The sequence below is a fragment of the Anarrhichthys ocellatus genome, unplaced genomic scaffold, assembly GCF_004355925.1.
Source record: "Anarrhichthys ocellatus isolate YVR2014 unplaced genomic scaffold, GSC_Weel_1.0 scaffold77, whole genome shotgun sequence".
In the NCBI taxonomy this organism is placed as follows: domain Eukaryota; kingdom Metazoa; phylum Chordata; class Actinopteri; order Perciformes; family Anarhichadidae; genus Anarrhichthys; species Anarrhichthys ocellatus.
The window spans coordinates 993,490-1,012,286 of record NW_022280107.1 but is presented as its reverse complement, the minus strand read 5'-3'; the positions used below and the strand labels follow the sequence as shown (position 1 = coordinate 1,012,286).

The following is an 18,797-nucleotide window of genomic DNA, read 5'->3' as shown; positions in this document are numbered from 1 at the left end:
TGTGTGTGTGTGTGTGTGTGTGTGTGTGTGTGTGTGTGTGTGTGTGTTTTCTCCTGCCTCCTTGTAACGGTCGAGGCTGGGTATCTGCAGGTTATTAGTCACAGGGTGGCCAGTAACACACGAGGCAGAGAGTCGAGCCTCACACTCCTCACATAACACACTTCCATTATTGATGATGCGTATCTTGTCCTCCTACAGAACTCGGCTGTATTGATTGTGTGTGTGTGTCTTGGAAGATGGAGCAGCACAGAAACGAGAAAGCAGTGTATTGGAGACGCTGCAGACTCTAGTTGCTGTAACTATTGGGAGCATTGACATCTCGTACCGAAGGGACACACACATGCTCAAAGGCTGAGTGATTGGATGGAAACGGGGATTCCTGATTGACTGTGAAATGTGGCTTTAAATCACTTTGACGTTTTGTCATTTAACGTGAAACCTTACTGCAATATACGTTAACGGTAATGTCAATCCAAGACATTATACACATTTTAACTTGCGTTTCAAACCTAACCTCAGGGACCGAAGTAACATGAGGAAAGACGTCCTTCAGCTGGTACAGTTAGGTTTAGGCAACAAAACCACCAACAGTTAAGTTTAGGCAACAAAACCACCAACAGTTGGGTTGAGGCAACAAAACCACCAACAGTTGGGTTTAGGCATGGTTGCATTTAATTTGTGTGTCCACCACCAATCAGGCTCTTAGTGGACTTTCCTTTGGCATTGACGTCATAATTCTGGGCCGAGCTGTACATACAGTATATATACAGCAGTTTGTGTACATTCACTATTATTAAACATTCCTTCCGTAAGGTTATTAAAGACACAGAGGTAAAAGAAGTGTTTTATTTTTGTGCCGAGAGAAGTGACCACGGTGGTAACAGGACTCAGGCTCTTATTGTGGCACCAGGCTCACATAACCTTCAGTTCACTGCCTGGCTCGGTTTCCTCTTGTTTTTTTCTTCTTCTTCCTTCTGTGAATGAAATAATGAGTGGAGCTGATCTTGAGTACAGATACAACAAACACAGCCTTTGTCTGGAGGGTAAGCGGTTCAAGCGAGGATAAAACACAACCTTGTTAAGGAAATGCAGTTCACGCTCGAGTAAAGCTCGGTTCAAGCTGCATCCGACACAGCGAGCTGCCTTTAACTCAGTCACATGCACCTCTACTTTACCAATAGTCACGCTACTCAACCAAGTTCTGTCTCTGGTCATGTTGATAACACAAAAACAGATTTATACTTTTAAGGGTTTTTTCACAGAATATTACTTGAAATGCGCTTTTTAATTTCCCATCTTTGGGCGATGTTTACCGATCAAAGAGTGGACCTCAATGGAGGGATGAGTCCTAAAACTAAGAAACCAGTCGGCATGTTTCCAGTTCCCTCGCCTCAAAGTCAATGTTTTTATTACATATTTTTTCTGTATCAAAAATGTCTAGTTATAACAAAATAAGAGAGAGGAGCTTGCTGAGGAGTAGGTAAAGTAGCTAATTACTATTCAGTGGGTGGAGGATGACTTCAGGTTCCAGCCAACAATAGAGGATCGGAAGTGTTGTCATTCTCCAAAGTGGCTTCTATAGACTTCATTTGGCTGTTGGTGACTTTATTGGAGCTCTTTTAGTGAATTTAATCTGCACACGAGTGAATCCACCGGCCTGCCCGGCACACTTTACTGCTTTACTGGTTTCCCCTAAAGCTTGTTGTCTGATGATTTCCGTCTGGAGAACCTCTCACGTCTCAGCCACATGGCTGATGACATGCTCACAGTAAATGATAATCACAGACTGCCTCAGGCGTCGAGTTGCTAGAGGCTGGATGATGCAAAACTGGGCTGAGGTTTGGACACCTGGACCCTCCGTCGGCCCAGTACTGCAGCACTGGTACCTGCTTTGTCCATTATAAGAAGACTCGTTTCCATAGATATGGCTCAGATACAGTCTAATATGCTGGATCTTGTATCGGCGAGTACGTGAGTCCGATATCACGTTATCATATCATTTATCAGCTCATTTACGCTACACAGGAACAACAACACGTGTCACGCACTACCTGATGCGTACATCCTGCCTGATCGTCACTGAGCATGTGCAAACTAGTGCTCCTCCCCTGAGGTTAAACATTGTTGTGCATCCTATTGTTTCCCTGATAATGCGACTTTGTGAACAACAAATCTGTGGTGAAATCTGCAGGAGCAGAGCTAGTTAACGTTAGCTGTTAGCAGTTAGCTGTTAGCAGCCACGGGACAGCAGTCCTGCAGGCTAAATAATGGAGATAACTGCTAACGGAGGTTGCATTGAGTTACATTATGATGCGTTCATGCTCAAATCAGTAAAAATGAGTATTGGGAAAGTAAATTTGAACTTTATAACAAATGTAATTTTGTAAAATGTAGTTTTTGGAGATTAACTTGAATAAATAATTATTTTCATACCAATATAAAATAGATATTTAAAGAGGGAATAATGAAAAAATATTATGGTTAAAGATGAAAACAGTGTCACTGCTTTTTAAACTAGTCAGAAATGCTACCATGTGATTTAAATGTCCTCTCTGTTTACTTCTTAAAAGTCACCATGTTGGATCAGAGCAGAAATACTGTCTTCATGTGTTTTTTGGAAAGTAACTGACCTCCGTCTGCTCATCTACATGATGCTCTGGTGATATAGATTCTGTTTAATGCCTCATCCAGAATCCCATAAAACCACAATACTGGATCAAGTAGTGCTTTAATCTCCCAGCTTTTCTAATCAATGGACACTGAGGAGTGTAATCTTCTGCAGAGCGACCGGATATTCGTTCCTATTGCGATATCTCTGCAGGGTGCACGTGGATCCCGTGACAACCGTGAAGTCTGCTCTCGCTCACAGCCATGTAGCTTAACTAGGTCACGTCTTCACATGAATGGCTCCCTGGGCGAAACGGAGCATTGCATCCTGGAGTAAACGGTTGTGTAGGGTGTGGCGACGGCCAAACACCGAACTCAAGGCTTCAAAACATCAGTCCACAAACCGAGAGACGTCACGATGACTACGTCCACTTCTTATATACCTGCTATGGAAGCTCTGCAAAGCGGCAGTTGAAGCATTCAGACACTATTCTGAAGGAGCGTTAATAAGCACGACACCAAAGGCTGAGTGATTTGGACGGGATAGACTCTCACTCAATGCCGTTCTCTCACTTTATATTATTACGTGGCAGCGAGGAACACGACGTGTTGATCTGCTTATTTGCGAACCAGCAGTGGAGTCAAATTCTTAAAAGCCGAGATGTGCCAATTGTCTCAAGCTCAGGTATAAAAGTGCTGACTGTGCGAGCTGCCTGGTGGATTGATCGCAGGGCGAGATATTAAATAAGCCTTAGACAGAAATCCTAGAGCACTTCTTCAGTGATTATCTTAAACTTGATGAACACCGCATGCTGTCGGCTGGATGTTTTTATCCAAAGCACTTTAGAGCTCCATTAATGTACACGGTTTTGTTTTTTTATGCCCTTTGATTCCAGTAAGGACTGAAGCTCGTAACTTATTTTTACACTAATGGGAGTTGGGACAAGTTGAGAAAGGAAGTCATTCAACACAGTCGTACTGTTTACATTTGTCTCTATAGTCATTGACCAGTTCTACGGTGGCTTCGTCACCTGACGTAGAAGTTTTTCTTTATTTGAATGCCATGAATCGTTAGCAGGTTGACGGATTGTATTTGTATCTGCTCCGGTAGTTTGTTTTACTACTAGTTCATTTGAAGTAGTACCAAAATCTTCCATTTGATCTATCTAGCTTTTCCAATAACCTAATAATGTTGGCTTGATGGAGCTTAAAGGGAGCAATCTAAAAACAATCTATACATGGTTTAAGTGAACACTATATTTAGCCATCAGAGAGCTCCTTCCACCACCAGACTCCATTGATAAAAACAGTGATTTTACCTCTCAGAACACAGGAGCTGCTGGTCTACCGCTGCCTCCATCGGTCTGTCGTTGTGTGACTTTGGTGAATCCGAACTAACTCATTTAAAACACCAAAGACACACAACAAACAAACCGATCATGGCAGCGGTGCACCGACGACTCCTGTGTTCTGAGAGGTAGAATCACTGTTTTTATCAAAGGAGTCTGGTGGGTGTGAAGAGAACATAGATAACCGTCACAAAGGTCTGTCTGACAGCGAGATAAAGAGGTGAAAATACTCTAATTATAGCGTTCACTTAGGAGTCTAAAATACGTCCACAGCAGAACATTACTTTGTACTGGTTCTCCACCTCAAAACATCACAACTATCCCTTTAACCCTAACCCAGGAACACTTCCTCCTTCACATTCACGAGCTTATCGTCACAACTCCCCCGTCACCCCTTGATGTAAACTCTCTAATTGTACAAATGTACTTTTTCCACACACCAATGGTTTGGCTGGTTAATTTCTGCTTCATGAATGCAATGATTTCCCTCGTCTGAGAGACAGAGCGACATGCTTCTAAACAGAAAACAGTGACGCGCTTGAGAGGACCACACATCGAGCTGTTTGTCCTTCTATTTAAAGCTGAGGTGGAGACTCGGATGTCTTCATGACGGAGGCAGTAATGAAGTATTAGGATAGAGGAAGTGATTTCATCCAAATCAAGGGACCAAGGATAGAGGAAGCGAGATGTGGTACGGATTGTATCTTCTGTATCTAGCCAGCCTAGTAACGTTTACTCTTTGAGTTGGTTGCAAAACTCAGATGAAGACCCAAAAATGTTATTAAATATAAATTAGAAGGGAGCATACGTATTATTACTCAGCGCTGTGTAATACTGTTAAATGACTAAAGGAGTATAAAAAATATAATGTACAGGTCCCATGAAAAATGGGAGGGGGAGAGAAACAGATCTGTTTCTCTCAAAGCTGAGTTAAAAATAAATATATACATTTTTCTCCCCGTGAATTTTATGTTGTGTTTTTTCCCATAAGCCACCTGGGCGAACGAAAACACAAGCTGTCTGACTTTCTTTCAACTGTTTAATGACAGAAATCTGACTTCTAGGATTTCTCTTTTTATTGAAATGAAAACGGCCATAAAATGTGCAATAATTGCCTCAACGCAGCGATAGCCCATAAAAGATAAATGTGCTCATATGTAGACGTGTAAACGGATGAATATATAAATACACTGTAGTCTATTCGTCAACATGTAGAATGAAAAGACCTGACTCTGTTGAGACTGTCGGTCTATAGATGCTGCGTTTCAGCACCCAGGACAGCGCTACACACACACACACACTCACACACTCACACTCACAGCCAAACACGCACAGCCACACACACATACAGACACACACGCACAGACACACCCTCTAAACACACACACACACAACAAAAGGTGCTACCCGTCTGTAGTAGTAGTCCAGAAAAATACTTGTATATTAAACATATGTACTGATAGTTGTGTTTGGGATTTATATATCAAACTGTGGTTCCAACAAGATGTCAAAACTTCCTTCAGAACTCCTCCACTTGGCCCTCGCTCCCTCCCTTGCTCCCTCCCTCGCTCCCTTCTTTCCTCTCAGATTAAACTTCCAGCAGGGCTGCTGCTGCCAAATTGGACTGGAGGAAACAGGAGGATTTGCCTGCTGCTGAGTCCAGCAGGAATGTGCATAAGCCCTCCGAACAAAGGAAAGAAGAAGATTTATGAAAAACATTACCTTGTACCTTCCTGCCCACAGGCTTCAGTTTTATTTTAGTTTTATTGTTCGCCGTCTATGTGACCAGAGGATGATGAAGGCTGCAGTCTACAGAGTAGTGCCACTGAATGATTGGATGAGTCATTTTGGGACCATTACCCACAATGCAGCTCTAAGTATAGAGTTATAATAAGAAGCTTTATTTACAGGGTGCTTCATAAGAGTCCCGCCCCTTCAGTTTGACCCCCGTGGGACATTATTTCTGAATTGTGCCACGAATTACACATATGTTTATCGACTCTACAGTAAAAACCAGTGGTGACTGAGGCCCCTTTGGCCCGGGGCCCGGAGGTTCAGTCTGAGGAGCTCATGTCGAGATGAAGGCCCAGTCTGACCAGTTACCCTCTGAGGCAGAAAACTCAACTCAGCAGATGTTTCACGTCGGTAGCCAGTCGCCCACCGGTCTGAATGAGCCCGATGTTATTTTCTTACAAATGCCTTAAAAAGTGAAGTTATGTGTAACGATGTCGGCGCTACATCGACTTTATAGTTCACAATGATCTGCACCAGCTGATGTTTATGTCCACTGTGTGATAACCACGTTTTAGGGTTTCCTCTTAAAAAGTCAGATATGATGAGTCGGTTCAAATGAGTAAAAAGTTAATTTTCTCACTTCCCTCTCGTTGTCTTGTCATGCAGATTTGTTTTGTTTAAAAGCACCACCTTAAAGCTTGTGTTTGATAAGAAGATCATTCAGCATGGAAACTATACGGCCAAGAGGGCTCAGCCCCAATACTTATCTAAAATAAACTCGACATTACAAAGACAATCTTTCTCTTTTCTACTGTCTGCTCAGCTTTAGGCTACATTCACACTAAGTTTTCATTTTAAAACACAGAACCGTTGCTACGTTTACGTCTGTCGTCCACACAAACCCCTAAAACAGAGACGTTTAAAAACGATGACGCAGACGCCCAACTTCTCCTCTGCTCTGATTGGTTCTCATCAGTCGTGACGTCTCCTTCCCTGATGGAGGAGTCTATGCTTGCAGCTGTTGCACACTTAAATTCTGCATTTTATATATATTTATATTCTGCCTACGTGTGCCGGAGGGAGGCTGTTATTTGAGCGCTTTGGATGGAAATCGTTTTTCGATTAAAACGCTTTCTTAAAACGGAAAAAGTAATAGTTTTAATGAAGCCTCCAAATTGCACCAATTTGGACACCACGGACAGACAGACAGAGATTCTCTGCTTTGCAGTTAAGTAGTTTGTGAGGAGCACATGTTGAAGTGCAGAGGGTTTTGTAGCGGGAATGAGGAGGAGCTCGGCACTAAAGACCAGAGACTGAATGGGGATGGAGGAGGACATCCAGAGCACAATCTGAGGCTGCTAGAAGAGAAACGCTGCGACTCCAGAGCTCAGTTATTCTGTCGCGAAAAACCTTCGGGCTTCTGGATGTGATCCTGCTGAGAAAACTCACGCACACGCGCGCACACTAAAGCAAAGGTGAGGAATAAGCACTCATCATGCATGAACTCCAAACCCTCCCCATGTACAGCCCTTCACTTTCATCCATTCTTATTTCATTCAAACACGAAAAACAAATGAAATTGTGCAACATGGATAGACTAGACGCACACACGCACCTGGGCTCTCCATCATCTCGCCGCTCTCCCAGAGCCGACAGTTTTACAAGACGACTAATAACATCACGTTTTCCTGCCTCGTGTGAAGTCAGACCCGGAGAACTTCTAAAAGGAGGGAGAGAGAGAGAGAGATTGTGATAGATGGAGAGAGGAAGTCGGAGAGAGTTCAGGTGAGGTAGAGAGAAGACGTGTGAATTCAATCTCAGTATGTGAAGAGAGGTAGAGAGCGTGTGTGTGTGTGTGTGTCTGTGCATGCATGATGCTGTGGTGATAATTCTCCAAATAAATAAACCTCATCCCGGCCAATTTGTCTCCGATAAGCAGTGCCTGGCAACCCTAAACCCACCTTTAGAGAGTGCCAATTTCAGCTTCAGTTGATGCAGTTGGCGTCGCATGAAAGGTCTGCAGAGGATGCGGGGGGGGGGGGGGGGATTGTGTTGACAAGATGGATGCTGAGACAATACAAGACCAGAGATGTGGACCGGAGACGGTCAGGGAGGATTCAGCAGGCAGAAGAGTTAAAGGAGCGTTGGTGCATCAGGGTTTGAATGGAGAAATCACAGCAGCAGGACTGTGATGAATGACAACAAACAGATGGTTGTAGAAAAGATGGAGGGAGAGGAGAGGAGACACCGTAAGGTGTGATCACAAGCTCACATCCAAACATGGATGTGAGATGAACTTCTCACAGAGAGACTCCAGTAAACTGCAAATAAAGATTCTCTTCAGCTTTGAAGTTAAACTTGCAGAGTGATAAATAAATAAGAACCAGGAGTCTGTGGATGAGTTTATACATCCATGGAAATAGAACCGTAGATTTGTTAAGGTTTTTGAGGACGTTACTTAACTTTTAAACCTGAAGCAACTACAGGCGTGTGTGCGTCTCAGATCTCAGTTGCGTGTGTATGTTTTCTCAAGTGTTTTTCTTTATAGTGTCAGTTTTTCTGGCGAGAATGCACTTACTGATTTTAGACACGTGATAAGAGTTTTAAATACATTTCTGTTTACACGTCTTTGTATTTAGAAGGAAAAACATGGCTAAATATGTTAATACTCAACTCTTTGGCGTCTCGTTGTTGTGGACACACAGGAAGCTCTGTGCTTCCAGGAGCTGCTGCACAAAGCCTGGACATCAGTGGCTGATTCTCTGACTGGAGACCTTTGACAGGCCTCTATCTCTGCCTCTCTGGTGTCACATTGCTGCCACCGCTGACGGCTTTCCTGCAGGTGATGAAAGCGACAGACGGGGAGGGAGATTGGGGGGGGCTCTGCTCCAGCAACAGTCGGGCCAATCTGTCGAGATCCGGCGGGCGGGCGGCCAGGGCATCTCGCTCTCAGCGATGCCTGCAGAGTATTTTTAGAGTGATTCAGAGGTTCCTGTCTACGATGATAATAACGCTGCAGCTCCTGCATGAAGCTCGGGCGCTCTCCTTTTGAATGGAGCCACAGATAAGAAGGGACGGAGCTGATAGGAAACAAGGGAAGAATTTAAAGGGCAGCGACACCGAGTTTTATCACCGGAATAAGCTGCGAGTGAACGAGCATCGATCTGAACCAAAGACGGGGAGCAGCAGTAGATCCCAGAATACCTTGCTGCAGTGTTTTACATATTAATGAGGAGATTAACTCCTTAAGATATGCAGATGTTTCGTTTCATGCACAGAGTGAATGTATGTTGACATAAAATTGTTTTTTTAATTAAAAACTATTTATGTCTGCAGAATAAATGTGCATTGAATGTTTCATTTTCAGCAGTTGCACATTTTCATTCGTTGTCAGAGTAGAATGAAGACACAAAAATAATAATTATCAAACAATTATCATTTAGGGATGTTACAAGAACCGATACTTCGGTACCCTTCGAGGTCTAGAGTTCTGATACCAGTACCACCACTTCCTCCGATACAGCCTGAAATGCTTGATCGGGTATCGGCGAGTATATTAATGCACCGATCTGATATGTTCTCATATCATTTACGCTACACGGGAACAACGGAAACACGTGGTATTCGCCGTTCACCAGATCGCTACTGCACATGCGCTACTCCACACCTGTTGTTCTGCTATTTTTCCCGCTGATAAAGCTACATTGTGAGCAACAAATGGCGGAGAGCTAGTTAACGTTAGCTGTTAGCATCCAGTGGGCAGCACAGTCCTGCTTGGCTAAACGTTAACGGAGGTTGCATTGAGTTACATTACAATGCGTCCAAGCTCCATTCTGTCGAAAAGTGTTAGGAAAATGTAAATGATCAAGTTATCATGATGTGTTTAAATATAATGTTGTAAAATGTAGCGTATCTCTCTTGAATTATCAATCTCATTATCATAACTCAAGATTATATATTTACAATAAGTAAGTGGTGAAATATCATTATCTGCCAGCGTAGTGTTGGTTTAAAACAGAAACACGATGTTATCCATCACTAAGCAGAGAAAGGACAATAATGATGAACAGCACATTTAATAACCTTTTTCATATTCACAGGAAAGATAACAAAAAGCTGCCCAGGCTTCAGAACAAGGACTGACTGACTTATGTGTTTGTAATAATTATGCTTTAATCCCCGAAGGAATGAGATAAAAGACAAAACATTCAAAGCCTTGAGGATTTATAAAGCATAACATTATGAGCAGATTACAGTCCAGAGCTGGAGGCAGAGAGTCGCTGACCTCAGCGTTGGTGATAATACAAACTGGATTAAGAGTGGAAATACAACAGTTCTCCATGAGTTGTAACTTACCTAAAGGGGCAATAAGTAATGTTTTATTTCTCTGGTGCTCAGAATAACGTTGATGTATTTGCTGTGTTTATGGGGCGGTTTGTCAACGATGGTGAAGTCTCTGAGCTGTCGACTCAGAGCTACGTTCTAAACACGTGAGCAGAAACTCAACAGCTTTCAGCTCCTAACGTCCGTGATATCCAAACTCTCAAGTGGATGAATGTAAATGCTGATATGACACCTTTTGATATATTCTATCTCTGCACTAATTAGCTTGAGTTCTTATCTCCGTTGCAAAGACATCGACCTCATTGTTCCAGCTGCAGACGGGATGTAGATCAGTGGAATGCTGGTCGGATAGAGATGATAATAGTATGATTGTTATTTGATATTTATTTGATATATATATATTTGATACTTTATTTCTTTAATTTGTAATTGGGTGTGCATTAGTCTCTTCGTCGTCTTCATCTCGTCAATCATTTGTAAAGCACTTTGATTTGTTTGAATGTTGCTCTATAAATAGAAGTTCTTAGAGTCAAACAGACCATAAAGCAGGGTATGCTTTAGGGCGAGGCTTACAGTGATTGACAGGTCTCTACCAGAGACGTATACGGTGTCTCTACGTCACTCCTCAGTCCAGATATGGTCACTTCCTGTTCACTGGTTGCAAAAATCCAAGATGGCGACGGCCAAATCGCTTAACTCGAGGCTTCCAAACGGCAGTCCATAAACCAATGAGTGACGTCTCGACGACTACGTCCCCTTCTTATACACAGTCTATGGTTATGACTCATCGATTAATTCATTCTGTGATTGTCTGAGCACAATTTACTCTCTATATGTAGATTGCAGTGTTTGCATGATGGACGTGCAGCAAAGTTCGGAGTAATTTCTTTTTCTTTTCGTTTTTATGCAACAAATCTCAGTTTTTCCTTCATAATTTAGGCCCATTGTGTTTTGTGATTAGTTGGCGTGCAGCGTGAGCGAACAAATTAATCTCATTTCCTTGTTTGTTTTCCTGTGTGTGTTGTGCAGGTAACTCCCAGCTAGGGGCGACCATTGTGGACGCCTTAGACACCCTCTACATCATGGGTCTGCACGACGAGTTCAAGGACGGCCAGGAGTGGATCGAACAGAACCTGGACTTCGGAGTGGTGTGTACCTAAAACTTCCTTTTTATACACAAGAGTTTGGTGGACAGAGACTCTCAAGTGGCTTTGTCTCCACTCGAGATGATTGATTACCTGCTGTGAAAAACACAAACTCATCATAACTCCTCATCGAGGTCAATAGGCCAGTGCTTCATTTGGCCAATCACTCTGATAGTCTGCCCTCTGATAAATTAGCACCGAGCTTTCAGTGACAGAACAAGGGGTTGCATTTAGTCTCTCAGTTAATCATAGATGTTTGCTGCCTCCAGATAGCAACGTACCAACAGTTGGGCTGACCGCACATCGTTTTAAGGCCAACGTGACGTACAGATGGACCCAGACGGGTACATTTGGTCCTTACACAACGTGGGCGCTGGATTGAAAATAACAACTCTGAAACTGGCAATCACTGCACTGCTTTGTGCTGCTTTGCGCTGCTTTGCGCCATCTTTAAGATAGGGCCCGAGGAGTTTATGTAGATGAGTTTTCCTTGAGAAACATGCCATCAGACCTCAGATTATACAGTATGCAGTTGTTGCTCAAGCTGGATTCAACCTCCTGACCTGGGCGGTGTTATCGTAACACCACACTGTCATCAAAGAGCTGATCCAGATCAGTCAAATCGTATCAAAAACACAAACACTAGCTAAACCTAGCTCACCATTATTACCTCATTGTGTTTCTTGTTATAAGTTTGGATCTAAAACAAAGTGAATCACCTTCATTTTTCGTAAGGTTGCACAATAAACGTGGTGTTCATATTTTCAGCATTGGCAAGCTTCCTCTTGTTTAACACAATGCAGAGGGTTACATTTGATATAATGAGTACAATCATTAAACCAGTATACGCTTCTAAATCTCTCAGCTTGATTCCCTCCTCGGTGTCTTTTTACACCTTTAAGCAGCATCCCTCTTCTTCCTGTCGGTCCGTTTCTATCTATTTTTCTTTGGTTAACAACCTCCTCTCTTGTCCATCAGACCTCATTTATTTCTCTCTTTCTGTCCTCCTCTCCTATTACCAGCTTCCCTTCCTTCTGTCCATCACTTCTTTTCCCTTCTGTCATGTTTCTACAGTGGTTACGACCCCCGTCTTCATCCTAACTTACCGTTTTATTGTCGTTTTTTTTGTCTTTACTGTCGCTCCTTCCCTCTGTTTTCTTTTATAACCTCTTTGTAGTGTTTGGACGTGACCGCTTTATTGTCTTCAATCTCCGCTCTTTCATTACATTTGGCAATCACATTTTTTTATCTGTCCCTCTATCCATCATCTGCGGTGCTTATTACTTCTTCTTTATCTCTTTACCCTCTGTCCATCCTTTATCCTTTTTTCCTCCATAATTATCAGTATTTCTTGCCCTCGATCTGTTCACTCTCTCTCTCTCTCTCTCTCTCTTTCCACCCCTCCATCATCTTTTGTTCAGCTTTTATGTCTCTCCTTTATTCACAGCTAACTATGCTTCCCTCGTTACCTGTCCACCTCCATCCTCTCTCCTTTGCTCTGCGTTTCCTCTTCCCTTTCCTCTCTGCTCCCCTAAGCTGCCATCCCTCCTTTCCTTCCCCCTTTTCTCACATCTGTCTCCCTAAAAACATTCCCCTGGAATCATTATTTTGTCCGTGCCTCCTCTGTGTTTTCTCTCCTTCTCTTTTCTTCTGTCTGACTCCTGAGCCTGTTACTCCTACTGAGGCAATCACGGGGCAGCTAGAAGGTAGGCAGAGAGGATCTAACGGTCTGACACTCGGAGGGCTAATTAACCTCAGGATCACTGTGATCGAGCTGCGAGAAAAGGGAGGGATCGGGGGAGGAATTGGGGATGAAGAACCGGGGGGAGAGAGAGAGGCTTAGATTGGATGGAGGATGAGATGGAAGGTAGAGAACGGAGAGAAGTGTGAAGGAGGAGACATCAGAGATGGAGGAAGAAAGAAAGAAGAAGATTAATCACAGACTGCAGAGGAAGAGGTTTCAATGGATAGACCAGGAAAGAGGTGGAGGAAGAAAGATGGAGGGGGATGCAAACGGGAGAGGAGGAAAAGACAATTTGGGGATATGATGAGGAGAAAGAGATGGAGGGGTGATTTAACTCTTGGCTTTATTTACTTCATTAAAAGGCTTTTAAAGGACACTTAGCCACGCATTATGATGCGAGTCTTAGAATGAGTTCGGCTACTCAGACAGTTTGAAATAGTTTCCCTTGTTGTCCAGCAGAGGGCGCTCCTACAAATCCACATCAGCTTGACCCTTTGACCCTTTGTTTATCGTTTATTAACTGGACTAGCTGACTCCTCGGCGGCTGCTGATCTTCCTGTAGTCCACATAACGGACAACACATAATACATACGATACATGACGTAAAAACATAGTTAACACAGTCAGAGACCAGGATGTAGAGTATCAGAACCCACCGTATACGTTATGCATCCATCGGGAGTCTACAAAGGCAACGGTGACAGTTCGTTACCTCTCAGTAAAGTAAAGCTAATCAATACAAAAGAAACAGAGCAGAGCCGGTCAAATAATCAGCAAACCAAAGCATCCGAGGAACAGTACGTGGAAGTATTTCAGGTACAAAATATCCTGTGTTTCTCTACAACGACAACAAATCACAGGACTCACCTGATAGTTTGGCACCAAAGTGTCCTGTTCAACCTCATCTGACTACTTTCCACCACACTCGGCCTCAAGACCTTTGCTAGAAGCTCGTAAAAGGTAAAGTAGGAAGATTTATACAAAGATGAAACAGAACTGGAGCCACAATATAAACAGTCCCGCATCGTGATGTTCTACGTCACCACATGGGAAAATATCTCGACGATACTGAAGGAAAAGACTTGTGAATTACGCTATATAGGTTCAAATGACGTGTTAATTGGTATATTTATTACTTTTACACTTTTACTTTTGGTACTGAGGAAAACTTTCAAACGTGATGATTATCAGAAAAGATCTGCAGTTATGATTGTGTGTTCATTTCCAACTTTCTGAGAAAAGGTTGTTTTGTTTCCGCAAATTTCTTCAATCAGGTGTTAAAACGAGCTTCATACAAAGTTTAAAAACGTGTGTAATGTTTTATAAATCCCATCTGATCAGTTTTCCATATGGTTCCTCTGAAGTTGTGAGACGGAGGATTGTTAAATGGGTAATTAAAAGAGAATAAAGATCATTATGGGATGAAAGAATGAGGAATGTTTTAGTGCGAGTGTGAAGGGAATGATGAAAGTAGACGAGATGTTATCAAACCCAGATAAAAATACACACATCCACCTGACAATTACAACATTAGGATTCATTAAATAGAAACGTTGGTGTGAAAATCGTGTTTCTCCCAAAATACCTGCAGGAGCAGCCGCTGTAATAACACAAACAATATGAGAGTCGTGCCTCGTGGAGAATTATTAAGAGCATTACAAATGCAATGACAAGGATATGAGACGATGGGGGGGGGGTGGAATGAAGTAATAAGAGTCAGAGAGAAGAGGAGAAGCCCTTTGGTTCCACAGGAGGGGAGAGATTAGGGAGGAGGAGGCTTAACGAGCCTTAGAGGGAGGAGCGTCGCTCTGCTTATTAGCGGCCTGGTGTGACGCCTTTACACCTGCATGCATTAGGAGAAGGATCCAGCCGTTAGCTTCCTGCTACTCTCACGTTCATGACATGCTAAGACAGCTTTGGCTCTCCCTCACTCACAGTACGGGCCTTCTTCTTTTTCTAATTCCCGGCTCATAGGGAGCAATACTTTCAGTGTAATTGGCAGCAAAAGTGTTATTAAGCTCGGCCCCCTCGTGAGAAATCAAAGATTAGTTCAGCCACACCCAGCGTCTGTAGTCAGAGCCGTGAAGCGGGAACAAGGGCATGGCCTGGATCTCCATGAGATTAAAGGCATCACTCTTACTCCAGTTTAATCACTCTTCACGAGCTAACTTTACACTGGCCTTAACTGCTGTGTGTGTGTGTGAGTGAGAGTGTGTGTGCATGTGTGCGTCCATCAGAGCCAGATTGACCTTTTATAGTGAGGATGGTTTTTTGTGAGGTTCACGATGTCCCACCCTCCTTTTCAAGGATGATTCCTCCCTCTTGTGATCGTAGTGTTCTTGTCATTTGTCCTCCCGTCTGTGAACGCATCGCTCCAGCAAAAGGCCGATGGGGAAAAAGGAAACGCAGCTGTTTTTAAAGCCAAGTTCACCGCACACCACTTCCAAAGATCAGATCGCTGGACTTTTCCACACTCTTTCCGTACTACGTGACGAACGTTACAGAAAGAGTTTCCTTGTAGTCGTGCAAGTCGATGTTGTCGCTGGTTCCCATTCATACATCCACTGTTTCCACACGTCGTTGACTATTTACAGCGCGCATAAATAACTTTGGTCTTTGTTGCAAAAGACGACATTAACGGCATGTTGTGAACTAGCCTCCAGTTAACCCAGATTACTGAATCCAACCCACTTTGTTTAAATGTAACACTGAAAGTGAGTGCAGCTGTGATGTCAGTTGTGATCCCTCTTTATTACCCCCTCTTAGTGTATTTACTACATGAATATAAAGTAATGAAACAGACAATTGCACTATTTATTGGCTCACGGGATAACCTATCCACTTGACGAGGGCGGCTTCAACCACAGGTTTCTATTCTCTGTGCACGTTTGGTTTTCATTCAGAGTAAAATGACTTTTCATTACCCGCCATTCATTTCAATGCACCAACCTCAGGAAGCCAGCCGGACAGACGGGGAGTAAAGTGAAAGAATAAGCGTAACTTTATAATCTTTTTCCACATGTTGTCATGTATGAAAAGACCCAAAATGAACACTGTAAGCAAATAATAATATAATGTAAATTGTATTTACGCTGTGATGGTTAACGTTAAAGTGTATTTACACTGTGGTTAACGTTAAAGTGTGTTAACGCACATTTTTATCGAGTTTGTGTGTGTGTGTGTGTGTGTGTGTGTGTTTCACCTCGTTCCTCCGCCGCCTCTCCATTCAGCCCCCCACCTGCCAGCACCTCATCCACCAGCCACACCGCTAATGAATGATTAAATAGCTGCCATGCCGGGTTGAGCCCAGCAATGAGCCATTGTTGGAGTTTCCAGTGTCCTGGTGGGCCCGCCCACACACACACACACACACATACACACACTGCAGCCCGCCCTCAGATGATGGATGCGTCGGCGTGAGGTCCGAGCCCGTTGCCACCATATTGATGGAGCTGGGTTAGCTGACCCGGTTAGATGGATCATATTTGGCGGAGATGGAGAGATGAAGTAACGCTGGATGTCAAAGATGAACCTTCATGAACCTCATTTAATCACAGAGGAGCAAGTCCATATTCACAGACTGTGTTGCTGGTGACAACATCAGCAGTTGAACATTACATGTGACACCGTGTTCTCTTCAGGCGTGAGAGGCAGAAACGTAACACTCTGCTGTCTGTTTTTCATGACATTGCCGCGCTGAAAGCTGCCATGTTTGTCATGATTAGACGCCCCCTCCTTCTCTCCCGTCCGTTCACATTTACCCTTCAGCCTTTCAGCCGAGGGGGAAAACATTTGAGGGTGACTTGTGTGTGTTCCTCCGTCTTCACAAGTCATTGCAGAATTTAATATTTCAGCCGGTGACGCCTGGATTACATGTTTTTTTAGTTCTTCAAAGACTTTCAGCACGTTTCTCTTCATGCTCTGGTGAAATATTTGTGTCAAGCTACGAACTAGCAGATACAAACCACAGACTGATGCACGGTAAACTGTATAGTATGAGTAATAGAAAGGACTAATACCGCTGTAAGTTTAACTAGATCATGTGAACGATCTGCTGGATGGAAGACGTATCCCTCTCGTTGTCCAGAAGTGTTACAGAGTGAAGCTTCTTACCTCAAACAATCTTTGGCTGAGTCCAGACACCGTCCCGCATCAGCTGATGTGACCCACCACCGGCGACCTTTGTCGTTTCCACCAGTGAAAGCGACAGAACTCGTAATATTAATAATGTATAGTTCATTTCTTTAATAATTCATCATCCTCAAGGGGAAAATCCATAGCTTTGTATTCCTTTTAACTCTCGACGAGCGGATACCGTGCATGCAGAAGAAGCATCTTTCTTATTGATGCTTCCTCTTCTGACGCTCCAGAATGGAAACGAGGTCGTAAGTTGAGGCGTCAAAGCAGTTTGACGCGCTTTCGGTGCATTTTTTTTTTGCCCGTTTAATACAATGGGTGCACTTCAAACACGCTGGCGTCAGAGCCACAGTCGACAGCCCGATAGTGTGACGGACGGCGGGCGGTTTGTACAGTCGTGACACGAGCCGGTAGAAATAAACAACGGTGATAATCATCGACAGGAAGCCGCACAGACAGAAACGGCTGATAAGTTGTGTTGACAGACTTGTGTTTGTACCTCTGCGTGGTGGATATTAATAGAGGAAGTAGAAAAGGTGGACGTGATTCTCAGGGGAGAGAGAGTACAATGTGCCGTAATCTTATGACTGAAGATCAGAGACAGGAACGACTGCTGTCCTATAAAACAATTCGTTTTTTAATCTAAACTTTTATTCACCTCACATCCTCGGTGATTCCTCTCCGTCCTCGCGTTCTTAAATCAGGCTGTTTTACAGCTCCTCTGCTCCTAAACTCTTGTTGTAAACGGCTAACGAGTGACTGACAGACAGGAAGTAGCATAGATGGAAGCTTCCCAAAAAAAAGCTGGCCTCGAGCTTTACGAGAGCGTCCCGTCGTTTCATCACTCCGTTCAACACGACGTCCTTTTACTCCTTTCAAAATAAAACGATAAATAAATCAAGTTTCTATTTTCATCACCAGATGTTTAACCTAAACGTCTTGACGTAGGCTCGCAGCAAGCACTTATTAGTTAAAAAGGGGTTTATGCTGACCTGAGGCTGCTGGGGTTTCTGGGTAAAGTTCCTGTGAAACTACACTAGAAACAGAGCAGCAGCAGGTCAATTATTCTTTCAATTAAATCGGAGAAAGCAGGAGATTGTGCTGAGATTCAGCCCCAATTAAGCTGTGCTTTGCAAACAGTACAATTAGGGGTGAACACCCGGCTGCAGCATGATGGCCAGGGTGACAACTGTGGGCTTAATTAGTGTGAGAAACATGCAGAGACCTTGAGAGCGGTGTTCATCCACACGACGAGTGACTTTCAGTAAATGTGTGGCTTCATTTAAAGTTCTCAGGAGCTCTGAAGGCAACGTTTAAGGCTCTCAATCTGTCGCCTGTAGGTGTGCTACTACCTGACATTTGAGTGTAAGTGAGAGAGTATAAGTGTTCTCTATCTGTAATTCAGGTTTAAGTTTTACAAACCAGTCACTGAAGGACAAGAGCTGACAAGAGGAGCTCATAAGAAACCTTTTTCTTCTTCAGAGGATGGCATAAAACCAACAAAGTCCAAATACAAACATAAATATAAATGAATGATTTGTTTGTGTTTTCCTATCTGATGTTTTTCTCTCTCTGCTCTCTTGTTTTCCCAGAATGCCGAGGTGTCTGTGTTTGAGGTCAACATTCGTTTCATAGGAGGACTGCTGGCCGCCTACTACCTCTCTGGACAGGAAGTAAGTACTCGAAGCGATCTCCTCTTCTTTTCACCTCCTCTCATCCATCCTCTCCTCTTCTTTT

The 18,797-nt window shown here is 43.4% G+C and overlaps 1 protein-coding gene across 1 annotated transcript in view; it reads left to right on the top strand.

Moving 5' to 3' along the window:
• The window catches only part of man1a2 (mannosidase, alpha, class 1A, member 2), a 95,081-nt gene that overhangs the window by 40,170 nt on the left and 36,114 nt on the right, over window positions 1-18,797 (top strand). The window contains exons 5-6 of the mRNA XM_031873998.1: window positions 11,064-11,182; window positions 18,653-18,733. Coding sequence (XP_031729858.1) covers window positions 11,064-11,182; window positions 18,653-18,733 — 200 coding nt within the window. The remainder of the gene's footprint in view (window positions 1-11,063; window positions 11,183-18,652; window positions 18,734-18,797) is intronic.